The 13658-nt window shown below is 38.9% G+C and overlaps 1 protein-coding gene across 3 annotated transcripts in view; it reads left to right on the top strand.

Annotated features, from left to right (window-relative positions):
• Nucleotides 1-13658, top strand: part of LOC127444869 (glutamate receptor ionotropic, NMDA 2B-like) — a 138073-nt gene that overhangs the window by 17827 nt on the left and 106588 nt on the right. For all 3 annotated transcript variants that reach the window (XM_051704461.1, XM_051704460.1, XM_051704459.1), the window contains exon 2: nt 2713-3330. In XM_051704461.1, coding sequence (XP_051560421.1) covers nt 2713-3330 — 618 coding nt within the window. The remainder of the gene's footprint in view (nt 1-2712; nt 3331-13658) is intronic.

Here is a 13658-nt window from a genome sequence, read left to right as displayed (position 1 = left end):
GGAGAGATCTGAAAATGGCTGTGCACCGACGCTCCCCATCCAACCTGATGGAGCTTGAGAGGTCATGCAAAGAAGAATGAGAGAAACTGCCCAAAAATAGGTGTGCCAAGCTTGTAGCATCATACTCAAAACTTGAGGCTGTAATTGGTGCCAAAGGTGCTTCAACAAAGTATTGAGCAAAGGCTGTGAATACTTATGTACATGTGATTTTGTTTCGTATTTTATTTTTAATACTTTTGCAAAACTTTCAAACAAACTTCTTTCACGTTGTCATTATGGGGTATTGTTTGTAGAATTTTGAGGAAAATAATGAATTTAATCCATTTTGGAATAAGGCTGTAACATAACAAAATGTGGAAAAAGTGAAGCGCTGTGAATACTTTCCGGATGCACTGTATTGTTTATATTGAATTTACTTTTTTGAGGGCCTTTCTCAGCAAATATTGATTTATGTGATAAATTTGATTAAATAATCGGCATGTCATGTAAATAATTCTAACTTTATCTATTAATTCAAATGATTAAATATACCATGTATAGGGCCTATAAAAAATATAACAGTGTCTATTAGCATCTCAGTGTACATAGCATCTGCCACACAGGGCAGCTATTTGCACCCCAGTAGTCTGGTGGAACCACAGAAATATATGAATATATGCTGCAGTGGCATGGGATGTAAAGATGATGTGTGAATGTGTAGTGTTGTCCTGGCGACTGCAGTTCAAAATTGCGTTTTGTCCCACTCTTTTCCCCATCCGATTTCCTGTTTCCACTCTTAATATTTCCTTTAATATTACTTAAAATCTTCTTCTTTCAGCTACTCCCATTAAGGGTTGCCACAGCAGACATTCTGTGATCCACATATTTGACTTGGCATAGGTTTTACACAAGATATCCTTACTGATGCAACCCCCAGTGGCTGGGGGATTCTCACTCACACTTACAGGGCAATTTAGAGTCTCCAATTCATTTAACCTGCATGTTTTTGGACTTGTGGGGGAAACCAGAGCACCTGGAGGAAACCCACATGAACACAGGAAGAACATGGAAACTCCACACAGAAAGACCCAGTTGAGCTGGGAATTGAACACAAGACCTTCTTGCTGTGAGGCTACAGTGCTAACCACTGAGTACTTTTAATGCTACTTAAAGTGAACCTGAAGGTGATTTGGGGATCACGGTGAATGTCGGGGAGTGCAGTGAAGGGACTGATCCGGAGGTGGGATCTGTCGATTGCACTCGTTCCCGCTTGAAACCATGGTTACTGTAATAAAACCAAGGTTATTTTTTCTAAGATACAGTTAAGGTTAGGTTTAGGGGTAGAGGTTAATGTAGTTTGTCTGTGGGACTCAGAATAAACGCAATAAAAACACTGCAGTGATGCCCATACTGTATGTTAATATTTAAATATGAGTAGCAAATAGTATCTGAAACTATTTGCACCAGGGTGCAATTAGTATATACACACCAGGGTTGGGGTGCAAATAATATTTGCCACTATTTGTACTGGGTGTAAATAGCATATGTTATTATTTGTACCAGGGTGCAAATAGCATCTGACATAATGTGCACCAGGGTGAAATTAGTATCTACCATTATTTTCACTGGGGTTGGGGTGCAAATAATATCTGCTACTATTTGCACTGGGGTGCAAATAGCATCTGCCAAAATATAATTCACATATTCAGATTGTAGTATATTGCATTGTTGTGGTAAAGCATTGATTAGACAATAAAAAAAAATTGACTTTAAAAGTCAATATATTGTTTTGTTTTATTTCCATATCATTGAGAAACCCTACAGTTGACAGCAATCCATTTTGCAGTTGAGGTCGTCAATCTGTCCTGTTTTCATAGGATGCATTCTTGTTTTCCATCTGTGTTCATTTTAATTGTCATCTAATTACAGACGGACACTTTAAGAGCATCTCACTGGTTATCAGCATGTTAAACGCTGCATTTTTAGGATGCTATGTCAAGCTGAAAGTATTTGAAACATTGAAAATGGCATCTCGATGCATTCTGTTGTGCTTCGTCCAGCTGTCAATAACGTGTCCTGTTTAACAGGCTCTCATTCTGTGACTGTGCTGCTTGTGAGGTTTGTTGAGGTGCGGTGACTGCCCCCTGCTGTCGCGGCCCAAATAATGTTACTTTTACATCAAGCATGAATTGCTCCTATAGTAGGAAAATACACTTTTATTATGGAATTTACGTAAGGGTCAGTAAATTAACATGTTAAATCACCAGCGCTATTAAAAATTTATAACGATTTTTTTTTTCCTCTAAAAAGCAGAAAAAAATACTTTTATTTGGAAGTCTGCTTAGGGTTCCTTTTCAGTAATTTATAAGATTTTATAAAAACAATAGAAGTCTTTGGTATGTCCTCATTTATGTGTGTGTTTGTGTGTGTGTGTGTTGACTGCTGTAAATGACCCCATTTCCCAAGTCTGCCCATGTTTCTGTAATTTCTGTCCAACATACGTCAATAATGAAGAGGACAGACCCTTGAAATGAGGACACACATGCTCTTTTTAAAACTACAGGTCTCTGGTCACTTACACTCCTCTGGTGCAACTCAACTCCCACCAGCCTGATTCATTCACAGACTTTCTAGATTCTAGATTTATCTACATTTAATGTAATGAAGTGAATTCACCTCCCGAACTAAACTATGTTCTCTCCTTCTCTCCCCTTTCCCCTTCTCTGTCTGCAGGGACTGTATCTTCACTCCACCGCCATGCTTGTCAGCCTCCACCTCTCCTCCTCCCCTTTCTCCGACCGCCGCTGCCTGTCTTTTGTCTCCCTCGTTTCCTCCTCCAAACCGCCTCTCTTCCTCGCACTCCTTCTCCTGTCTCTCCTCTTTTTCCCCACCTGCGAATCTCGCCGTGGAGGTGGGGCTGGGACTCCAGTCAGGGGCATGAGTGGCGGCGACCGTGGCCAATCAATAATAAGTCCTCCTCATTATCCTCCACCAGGAGTCAATCCAGTGGCTCCTCCTTTGCCACCAAAGTTTGCTCAAGGCCTTAGCATTGCGGTGATCCTTGTGGGAAACTCCAGCGAGGTGTCTCTCTCTGAAGGCGTGGAGAAAGAGGACTTCCTTCACGTTCCTCTACCGCCCAAAGTAGAGCTGGTCACAATGAATGAAACGGACCCCAAGAGCATCATAAACCGTATCTGTGCTCTAATGTCACGGAACTGGCTGCAGGGTGTGGTGTTTGGGGACGACACCGATCAGGAGGCCATCGCCCAGATATTGGACTTCATCTCGGCTCAGACACACATCCCCATCCTGGGTATCCGTGGAGGCTCTTCCATGATCATGGCAGCTAAGGTAAGAAGAACAAAACACACTGGCTTTGCTCCAAACCCTAGGGAGCTGGCTACCAAGAAAATGTTTTGAGGCATCATAGTGGAGGCTTTGTTGCTCCTAAAAGCTGCTCAAACTTTTTTTTTCTTCAACAAAACAGGAAAATATCCTACTATAAAAGCTCAAATAAATGTGTTACGTCAGATTGCAAATAACCGCACATTAACAGTTCAGAGAACACTCTGCATTTAACAGCAGTGCCTTTATATTTCAAGCACTGGCAGTCATGTACATTAACATTTCAATTATTAGCTGTTTGTTTGCGATGTCCCAGCCATTTGAGAGCTTGACCAATCATTATATAGAGAAACTGGCCTTCTAGATGGGACAAAAATAGACTGATTGAAAGCCCAATGTCGAACAGGCAATCAAATGCAAATACAATGCAAACTTATGAAGCTACCATAGACTCCCAGAGAAGCTCAGCGTCCAGGCGGAACCCAAAATGACGTGTTTAGAGCCTCTCGTCCAATGAATATCGACCTTTACTCCACTGAATTCTAATGGTACAGACATCTGCCATAGAATCCCATTGAAGCACGGCTTCAATAGTGCTCAGCTGGCCATGTGTCCACCGAGTTTTGTGGACATATACATGTAGAAAAAAGAAGATTGAGTTACATGAACAAACAGCGCAATAGGTGGGTGTGATATTTTACACCTTTATTTGCTAACATATTGAAATGCACAAAGAGTAATATGTAATTTTTAGATCCAGTGTAATATTTGTACATATATTAAACTTGCAATTGCCGCAATTATGGGAAAACATTTGCTTACCATATAGTCTTAAAGAGATGGCCATTGTTCACTAGCACACTCCCAACACCAATGCTGTTCAGGAAAATTATGATACATAAAGGGCCGTTCACACTGAAAGTGTTTTTGTGTCCATCTGGGCTATTTTTTAAATTGATTTTCTATGTATACATGCACTAAACTGACATTTTTGACTGTTGTGCAACATTTTTTTTTTTTTTTTAAAGAAGTTTAAATGTTAAAAACTTGTCTCAACACACCTATGTTCAGTTCTATTCATTGCCCTGTGTCTATCGCAACATGTTTGGTTTGAACGGCCAATATAGAGGTGCCTTGTTTCGGCCAAAATCTATGGCAGCATCACATGCTTGGGGGCAGTGGTGGCTCAGCAGTTAAGGCTCTGGGTTACTGATCAGAAGGTTGGGGGTTCAAGCTCCAGCACTGCCAAGATGCCACTATTGGGCCCTTGAGCAAGGCCTTTGACCCTATCTGCTCCAGGGGTGCCATATCATGGCTGACTCTGCACTCTGACCCCAGCTTAGCTGGGATATGTGGAAAAAAAGAATTTCACTGTATATGTGTGATAAATAAATAAAATTATTAATTATATATGTATCCTTCACAGATAAAGTAATTCCAGAATTCATTGTAATGGACCCAGTGAAAATTGAAAACTGAAAATATTGATAAAAATGCAATACTGAAAATACTGATAAAATCGTTCAATATAATAATTTGTTTTAATTTTTTATGTAATATTTTTATGTTATGTTTTTATTTTTGGCTTATTAGAGTATCATGTTGCTAGCTTAGCAATACTACACGAGTGTTAAGGCTAAAAATTTAAGCCGAAAGCCTTAACTGAGTCTCTTATACAAATGTCATACGGAGGCGAATTGTGTGGTGCGCATGAGTGAACATAAATGAAAGGGCCGCAATCATTGTAGACGTTGAAGGGAGCACAATATGGGTTTTTCAGTGACTGATTCTTACATTTTCAAATGGTACCCACCAATCTTGAATATTTGGTTAAATCACTGGTAAACAAAGTACCTGACTGTGTAGAGCCTTTCAAATAAGTGACTTATGAGGTTCCACTTTGGAAAGGATTCTTCTGTTGAAGCCAACTATCTGTGTAGACAGTAGACAGTGAAGTAACTCACTAGGATTTGGAACAGAGCAGTGTTTCCTAAAGAATTCAGCTCCCCAATATATTAAATTATTTTACACTATATTATTTAGATAGTTTATTATATTTATATTATATATAAGTAACATTTAAAATGTTACATTTATTAAAAAAAAATATTGCAAAAGTGCATCTGTAGCTAGCTACACTGTCATTTGAACAGTGAAAAACACTGATTCAGTGAGTTCACTAAGTAAACTGGCTACTCACTTGTCCGAGTAAAAAAGATACTTGTCTGGTATATTATGATACACTGTCACAATGCACAAAATGTTATTACTCAGTGATTTAATTTGACGATTCTTTTTACCAGCTTCAGTACTACAACAAATAATAACACTAACTAATTTGTTAACTATGTAAGAATTGTTTCAAGTTCTCAAGTAATCAAGACTAGTGAACCATCCGTAAAAAAGTAAACAGCAATAAAAACAGCAATGAATAGAAATAGATTAAGAATAATAGATTTTTTTTTTTTTTTTTAAGGTGCGGTATGTAAGATTCAGAAACCCTTGTTATTAATGACACCTGTGGCCATTAAGTGAACTGCGACCAGCTACCTGTTGCTCGTGCTCATGCACACACTCCATAGGGACGTGAGCATTGACCAAAACAATGACGTAACGTACAAAGAGACTGAACGTGATTCACCGGCATCATGCTGACAGATGAGGTAGCATAAATAAAATTACACAGTTATGATTGTTTTACTACAAACTTTGAGACTGTATATTATATTTGACTCTCCAGTGCTGGAACAGGGCTAAAACAAAGTGTGGCTATAGGTCTGACTATGCGAGACTGTAGTTTGAAGTAATCACTTTTCTTTGCATGATACATTGACTGCATTTATACAATAGCCTATGTCGGTGTTAGCTAGCTAGCCAGCTTTATCAATAGCTGTTAGCTAAATTTGGTAGATGATGAAAGTTGCTGTTTATAAAATAGACTGTACATTTTAAATATGTTGACACAATTCAGTATTGATGTGATTCCATCACAACTGTCATTTTGATATATCGATGCGCTATTGTTTTATAATAATAGAATGTATATATTTTCTGTATAACCAAGTTACGTTACACTAATGAATGGGTCTTTTTGCATTATCTTGAACACTGTCTAGCACTCATTTCATGTGTTATTGTAGTTTACCTCGCTGAATAATTACAGATTAACATTGTTTACGACAGTTACTGTGCAGGCAAGATCAAGTTAGCTAAAATTACACAGATCAGTCCTCATGGCAGTATATTTCACATGCTTTGCAGTTATGTAAGCTTACCTGTCCAATAAGAAGAATGCCAATTCAGGGTAGGTTTTGTTCCCCAAAACCGAACGAAGATCCCTCCAGGAATCAAATGCCCTGCCGATGTTCACTCTAGTTTTCGCTTGACCACGATCAAGTTCCCGCTTAGCCAGATGGGATTCAGTAGATAAATGTTTTTTTGTTTTTTTGGCTTACACGGAGTTTGTGTAGGAGTCGGTGTTGTGCTGGGAGCCGGATGTTTGCTGGATTCCATCTCTAAGATAACGTTGCCTAGTGTTGCAGACTGTTGACACTGTTGAATAGTGGAAGAGAAGCACTGAGGCAAGGCTCTCGAGATCGCGCATAAATGTCACATCCTTTGGATTTTCCCGGCAAAAGTGACCCGCTCCATTTGCATGAAAATCAGTCTACAGGCTTTAATAGGCAACCTAGGAAGTCCGGGAAGGGCTCATTTTTTAAGTTGCATTACAAGCAGTTCACACATTGGCAAAAAAAAAAGGCGAATATTACATGAAAATTTTTTACATATTGCACCTTTAAGAAAAAAGTGCTTTTTAACAGCTTTAAATGTTTTTAACAGCAGTTTCAAGTATTCAAGTAAACATTCAGAATGAAATGCAATATAAAATTACTACTGGTCTTCACTGTATGATTATAATACTTTTTAAAGCTACTAAAGTTATCCAGTCAAGAGCAGTTTTCTCGTTTTCTTGTTATGGTTATGTGATTAATGACACACTAGATAGCAGCAGGTCTATTAGCTTACATTTACACTTACAAGTCCGACAGTTTGATACAAATCCGCTTTTTCTCCCACTGTTTATGTTCACTTTAGACATAACTCACTGTGTTTACGTGAATACCTCACCAAGATGGGCATTTTGAAATGTATTTGACTGTTAAGGCGATTATATACATCACCACAAGCGTTCTCGAAACACATGTTCAGCACACACACATAAGCCGATCGCCAGCGGATTATACAGTTATGCACTCTGTATTATTATTAAGAATATTAACTTTGTGATATGTGGCACAGGCCTAGACAATATCACAAATACAGCCTTGTTATTTTTTCGTTATTGAAGTTATTTGTCCGGCCGAAATAAAAAACTAGCATTATTGTCGAGCCCTAATTACAAATGTATGATAATAACTAATAACAACAACCCTATTATTATTATACAGGTAATATTTCTCTAATAATTTCTTAATTTTTACGCGGCATTGCTATGGGATCTGGTTATAAAATGCAATAATTTTCTGTGTGAATTTGCGTTAACAAAAGCCTTTGAATGAGCGTCTGTGAATTCCAATATGGTAAAATACTCTCATCTCTGATTCTGTCCACAAAAAAACCTGGTGTTATGAGATTTTTGATTTGTCATTTGTAAAAGGAGTGCCACTGTTGAATAGTGGTACAAGAAACACTGGAACAGAGCCTTCTCTTTCTCCCTCAATTTCTTGCATTCTCTCCCTTTTACATCCTCACATGTTAACACACATGCATAAACATATACTGGCACATATTTCTCCCTCTGTCTCTTATCTGTCCTCCAAGGTCAGAGTTGTATAGCAGGTGTTAAGTCAGTGGAGGTGTGAACTGATGGAAACAGCATAGAGCTGGATTACCGTTGTCCATGCTGTCATTATCTACCTGCAATGTGCTTCATTAAGATGGGTGTGCTTGAAAGACGCAAAAGAGAAGGACAGAATATGAAAAAGAGAAAGAAAGGCATAAACATTGCGAGGGAAAAGAGAAAAGAAATAAAGGCTATGCAGATTTGTTTTTCAAAAGAAAATGTTTTTTTTTTTTCAGCCAATAAGGAATGGGGAAATAAAAAGATGAGGCAGAGGGAGAAAAGTGCAGAAAGAGAAGAAAATGTCAGAGGGACTTTTTGTAAATGCCACACAGTAAAAAACAGAAAGTCAAGTACATTCATTTTGTCATCTTGGAGAGAGAGAAAAAAAGAGGGGGACGATAACGGCAGTGTTAAATACCCATGCAAAAAATATTACCTAGACTTCTACACAATATTCTCAAGCTTTTTGCAGCTGCATACATAATAATTGCTGTCCCCAGGAGACCTATTTTAAACAGAGAATCAGTACTCTGAACTGTTAGCTGTTGGTATTTCTTTGATGTTTTAGTTAACAGATTGGTTGATCTGTTGAGAACTTGATTTTTGGGCTTTTTGCCTTTTATAGAATAGTTTAGAGTTAAACCGAAAAGTGGGCTTTCACCTGAGAAGGTTTTTAACTAATTGTAAGTCTTGTTACAAGTAAGAATCATGATCGATATGAACTGAAAGTGTACTGATAACTTTTCACAAGAGATATGGACTCAGACTGTCGAATTTAAATTTTAAGGACTAGACTTCAAATATTGGAATACTTGTGACCCAACTTTGTAGTTGCAGTTACTTGCACTTAAGCTAATGACTTCAGTCATTTCTTTACAAATTGTTTTTAGTCTAGCAGTTCTTTCAGAGTCGTGAAGAAATTTGTTGGGACAGCAACAAATGTGTGCAGAAAAGCAACAATCATTTCATTCTGTTGTGGCACTGAAAACAAGTAATTTGCAGTCTACTTGTGCAAAGTTTCCAAGCAAATGTGCTGAATGCCATAAAAATGGCAAAATCACATTTAACATCTTTCTTGGTTTATTTCATTAGTGCGGATAGTGTGGATATTCAAAAATGTATAATTACATGGCATATAGTTTCTCTTAATGCATCAAGTACAGTTCGACCATGTGAAGATGTTGGTCAACAACAATAGTGGTCGACTGATACTTCGGCGAGGGTGATAAATCAGCCGCTATTTGGCATTTTTAAATTATCGACATTGGTCGATAAAATTTCCCCTTTGGCCAAAGAGTTTCGCAAGTTGCGATACTTCAGAGAACTGCCTGCTTTGCACATGAAGGAGCCATCTGAGACATATGAGTGACTGTTCCTTTTGCTGTTACGTGCCAACGTGTTACCACAATAATAGACCGGTGTGCAACAGTCTCATTCAAGCGTTCCCCTTGACTTTTTACAACATTCCATTTCGATCTACTCTCACTAAATAAAAATGTTGTAGTTAAAAAACAATTCAGTTGTTGAGCATTGTAACCAATCACAGACATGTTCCTTCAGTACATAAGCCTATCAGTAATGGTGCAACAAAACTAGGATGCTCCCATTATAATATAATGATATAAGAGCGATGATTTAAGAACAAAGTTCTAAGCTTGTTTCTGGAGATGTAGCTTACATAAAAAATATGGATTGTATTTTGCCCCACACAAAAAAGGAATTCATTGTAAATTCTATTAATCGAAAATAATAATCGTGATTACAATATCAAGGAAAATAATCGACAATTATGATTTTTTTGTCATAATCGTGCAGCCCAAGTGTACGTGGCCTATATAAAACATACACTATTTTGGCTGCCTGCTTTTTGCAACTGAATTAAGTTTAAGTGTAATATGAACTAATCGAAAGAGACTGAAGAGGAGCCTGGGAAGGGTTTTTGAAGCTCATAATACTAGAAAGGATTAGAAACTTCTGAAGACTTGGGCCTAAATCTGTCAAAAGTCTGCCAGTTTATAAATGGAAGAAATTGTGCATTGTTGCTGCTCTCCATAGGATTGGACATCCCACAACAATTACTGTAATTACATATCATGGAATCTCCAAACAGGTGACAAAGAGGCCTGGGTGGCAGCATAGTATCTGCAGGCTTTTCGTTCACTTGATAAGTGCCCTTGATCTGGGTTTCTGAGGCTACCATAACAAAAGCACCAGACAATAGTGATATTCATAGGAGGTTACTGCAGGAAAAAAAAAAATTCTTTAAAAACACATATTTGCTCAAGATCACTTGAATGTTCCACAGCTCTGCCACAACAACCTTCTACAGGCAAATGACAAAAGTTACAATTATTTGGGATTGTATACGTCTTTTTGTGATCGAAATGTGAAAAGAATTTTAAAACATTATGACTGAAAACACTCAAGTCAACAAAAGGCGATCAATGATGAACGATGCACTTCTAGTCACACATCACCTCTCTTTCAGAGTATGCATGCACACAAAGCCGATGCCAATTGTGGTCCTATTAACATATATACATACTGGACGAAGCCGAGCTACAATGGCATTATCTAGGCCTGTTAGTCCAACGTTGCAAAAAATTGGACTGGTATATTTTCAGTTAGACTTACATGACATTTAAAAAAGACAAATCGTTGTTTAGTCCAATTGAAATCAAACTTCAAAAGTGCCCTCAAATATACTGACTGTCTGCACTTTCATACTGTAGTTAGTCGCCACATTGTGTTTCTGCTTATTTGCATAAAGTTGAACTGTTTATTTTTACATTTTTAACAATTTGGAATACCCAATTCCCACTACTTAGTAGGTCCTCGTGGTGGTACGGTTACTCACCTCAATCTGGGTGGCGAAGGACAAGTCTCAGTTGCCTCCAATTCTGAGAACGTCAATCCGCGCATCTTATCACATGGCCCGTTGTGCATGACACTGCGGAGACTCCGCATGTGGAGGCTCATGCTACTCTCTGCGAACCATGCACAACTTACCACGCGCCCCATTGAGAGCGAGAACCATTAATCACGACCACGAAGAGGTTACCCCATGTGACTCCACCCTCCCTAGCAACCGGGCCAATTTGGTTGCTGGATTCGAACTCGTGACTCGAGGGGTGGTAGTCAGCGTCAATACTCGCTGAGCTACCCAGGCTATCGCTAACTATCTTTGAAAATGATTGACTTCATTCTGCTTTGCTGCTACAAATCACAGTTTTTGTGAATGCCCCTTGTAAAACAACATTTTTGACCAATGTCTGCTTCCCAAGGACTGTGATTTGATGTATCCAATTAATGATGATTGTGTGCAGATCTATCTAGTTTTTCATGCAGTGGGATTGTTTCACTCATCCTTCTGCATTGGCTTTGTTGTAGATCTATTTTTGTCATATCTTCAGGCTATTACAAAGTGAAGAGCTCTTTTTAGTGTTGTTGTAGGGTTGTTAAAACATGCCACATCCTCTTGTATGCCAGCGAGGAGCTCTGTAAGGGGCTAATTGAATTAGAGAAGATATTTTACCATGCTTGATGCCATCTCCAACCAACCACACACACACACACACACACACACACACACACACACACACACACACACACACACACACACACACTGTTATCTTCATTTTATAGTTTATCTTAGATCCCAAGAGCAGTTGAGTGGATTGATATCCATAGATCTCAAAAGAAAAGAAAGAGAAATCATAGTAATTTGTAAGGCATTTTGTAGCACATTAAGACTCCTAGCCCTTGACATCATCAACAGTCTGACTCCATCCATAGTTCAAAATCTAGGCGAGTGTTACCCATGCTTATCCATTCGGTGTGCTTTTCCCAGTGTTAATGGGGAGTCATAGAAGTGCTGGGATTCTTAACAAGCACAGTCGCACTGCTAATTTCATGCTTAATGGAAACACACATACAAAATCAAGCTGTCGCACTGGCACACAGAGGCATTAGATGCGCATGCTGCATATAGCTAGGAGTGTTTAAATGCTGAGGGGGGAATTCACTAAGAATAAATTGCACCCTGTAAAAGCGCTGGTTATTTGCACGTGCTGTCTGCGCTGGTTTAGTGCCCGATTTACTAAAGAAATAATGCAAATCAGGCAACAGCGCAAACTCACATAATTGCTGCTGAAAGCAAGTTACATGCGTAATTCCGATCTTGCGGGACAATTCTGAGCACTGTAGCAGATACAGCAGTACTTTGTGGCACACACAAACTCAGATGCCATGATGTCCAATGCCAGCCTTGTTGGTTTCTATATAGGGTCTCACAGCTGAAAATGTATATCAGATCAAAAAACCAAGCCATGAGGTCAAAGGAACTGCCTGCAGAGCTCAAAGAGATGATTGTGTCGAGGCACAGATCTGGGGAAGGCTACAAAAAAATCCGGCTGCACTGAAGGTTCCCAAGGGTACAGTGGCCTCCATAATTCTTAAATGTAAGAAGTTTGGAACAACCAGGACTCTTCCTAGAGCTGGCCGTGTGGCCAATCTGAGCAATCGGTGGAGAAGGGCCTTGGTAAGAGAGGTGATCAAGAACCCAATGGTCACTCTGGTTGAGCTCCAAAGATCATGTGTAGAGATGGGAGAAACTTGCAGAAGGACAACCATCACTGCAACACTCCACCAATCTGGGCCTTATAGCAGAGTGGTCAGACGGAAGCCTCTCCTCAGTGCAAGACACATGAAAGCCTGCTTGGAATTAGCAAAAAAGCACCTAAAGGACTCTCTGACAGTGAGAAACAAGATTCTCTGGTTTAATGAAACGAAGATTGAACTGTTTGGCCTCAATTCCAAGCGTCATGTCTGGAGGAAACTGGTCAGGGTTAAATGAAAGCTGAACACAGCAAAATACAGAGATATCCTTAATGAAAACCTGGTCCAGAGCACTCAGGACCTCAGACTGGGCCAAAGGTTCACCTTCCAACAAGACAATGACACTAAGCACACAGCCAAGACAATGCAAGAGTGGCTTAGGGACAACTCTGTGAATGTCCTTGAGTGGCCCAACCAAAGCCAGGACTTGAACCCAATTGAACATCTAAAGTAATCAAAAATCTGTTTTTTGCTTTGTCATTAAGGTGTATGGAGTGTAGGTTGATGTGGAAAAAATTATAATATAAAGCATTTTAGCATAAGGCTGCAACATAACAAAATCTGAAAAAAATGAAGGGGTCTGAATACTTTATGAATGAACTGTATTTTTTTTAATCAACGCTGCAAATAATTTAGTATGAGATATGTTGCAACTGCGTGACTGTCATAATCAGATAAAGAAGTTGGTACAGTTGGTATCGCCCAACTGTTGTGCATTCCCCTCTAGCTGAAAACTGTATCACATGGTACCTGTCACTTCTCTCAGTGCTGGATAATATGAGCCAATCACAACTCTTTATTTTTACTGGATGAGGATTTTTAAAAATGCTTTTATAGATAATGCTGAGGCGAATTTCTATTCACAGGTATGAAT

This window comes from Myxocyprinus asiaticus, chromosome 8 (genome assembly GCF_019703515.2).
Source record: "Myxocyprinus asiaticus isolate MX2 ecotype Aquarium Trade chromosome 8, UBuf_Myxa_2, whole genome shotgun sequence".
Lineage (NCBI taxonomy): Eukaryota > Metazoa > Chordata > Actinopteri > Cypriniformes > Catostomidae > Myxocyprinus > Myxocyprinus asiaticus.
This window is presented reverse-complemented; position numbering and strand designations above follow the sequence as displayed.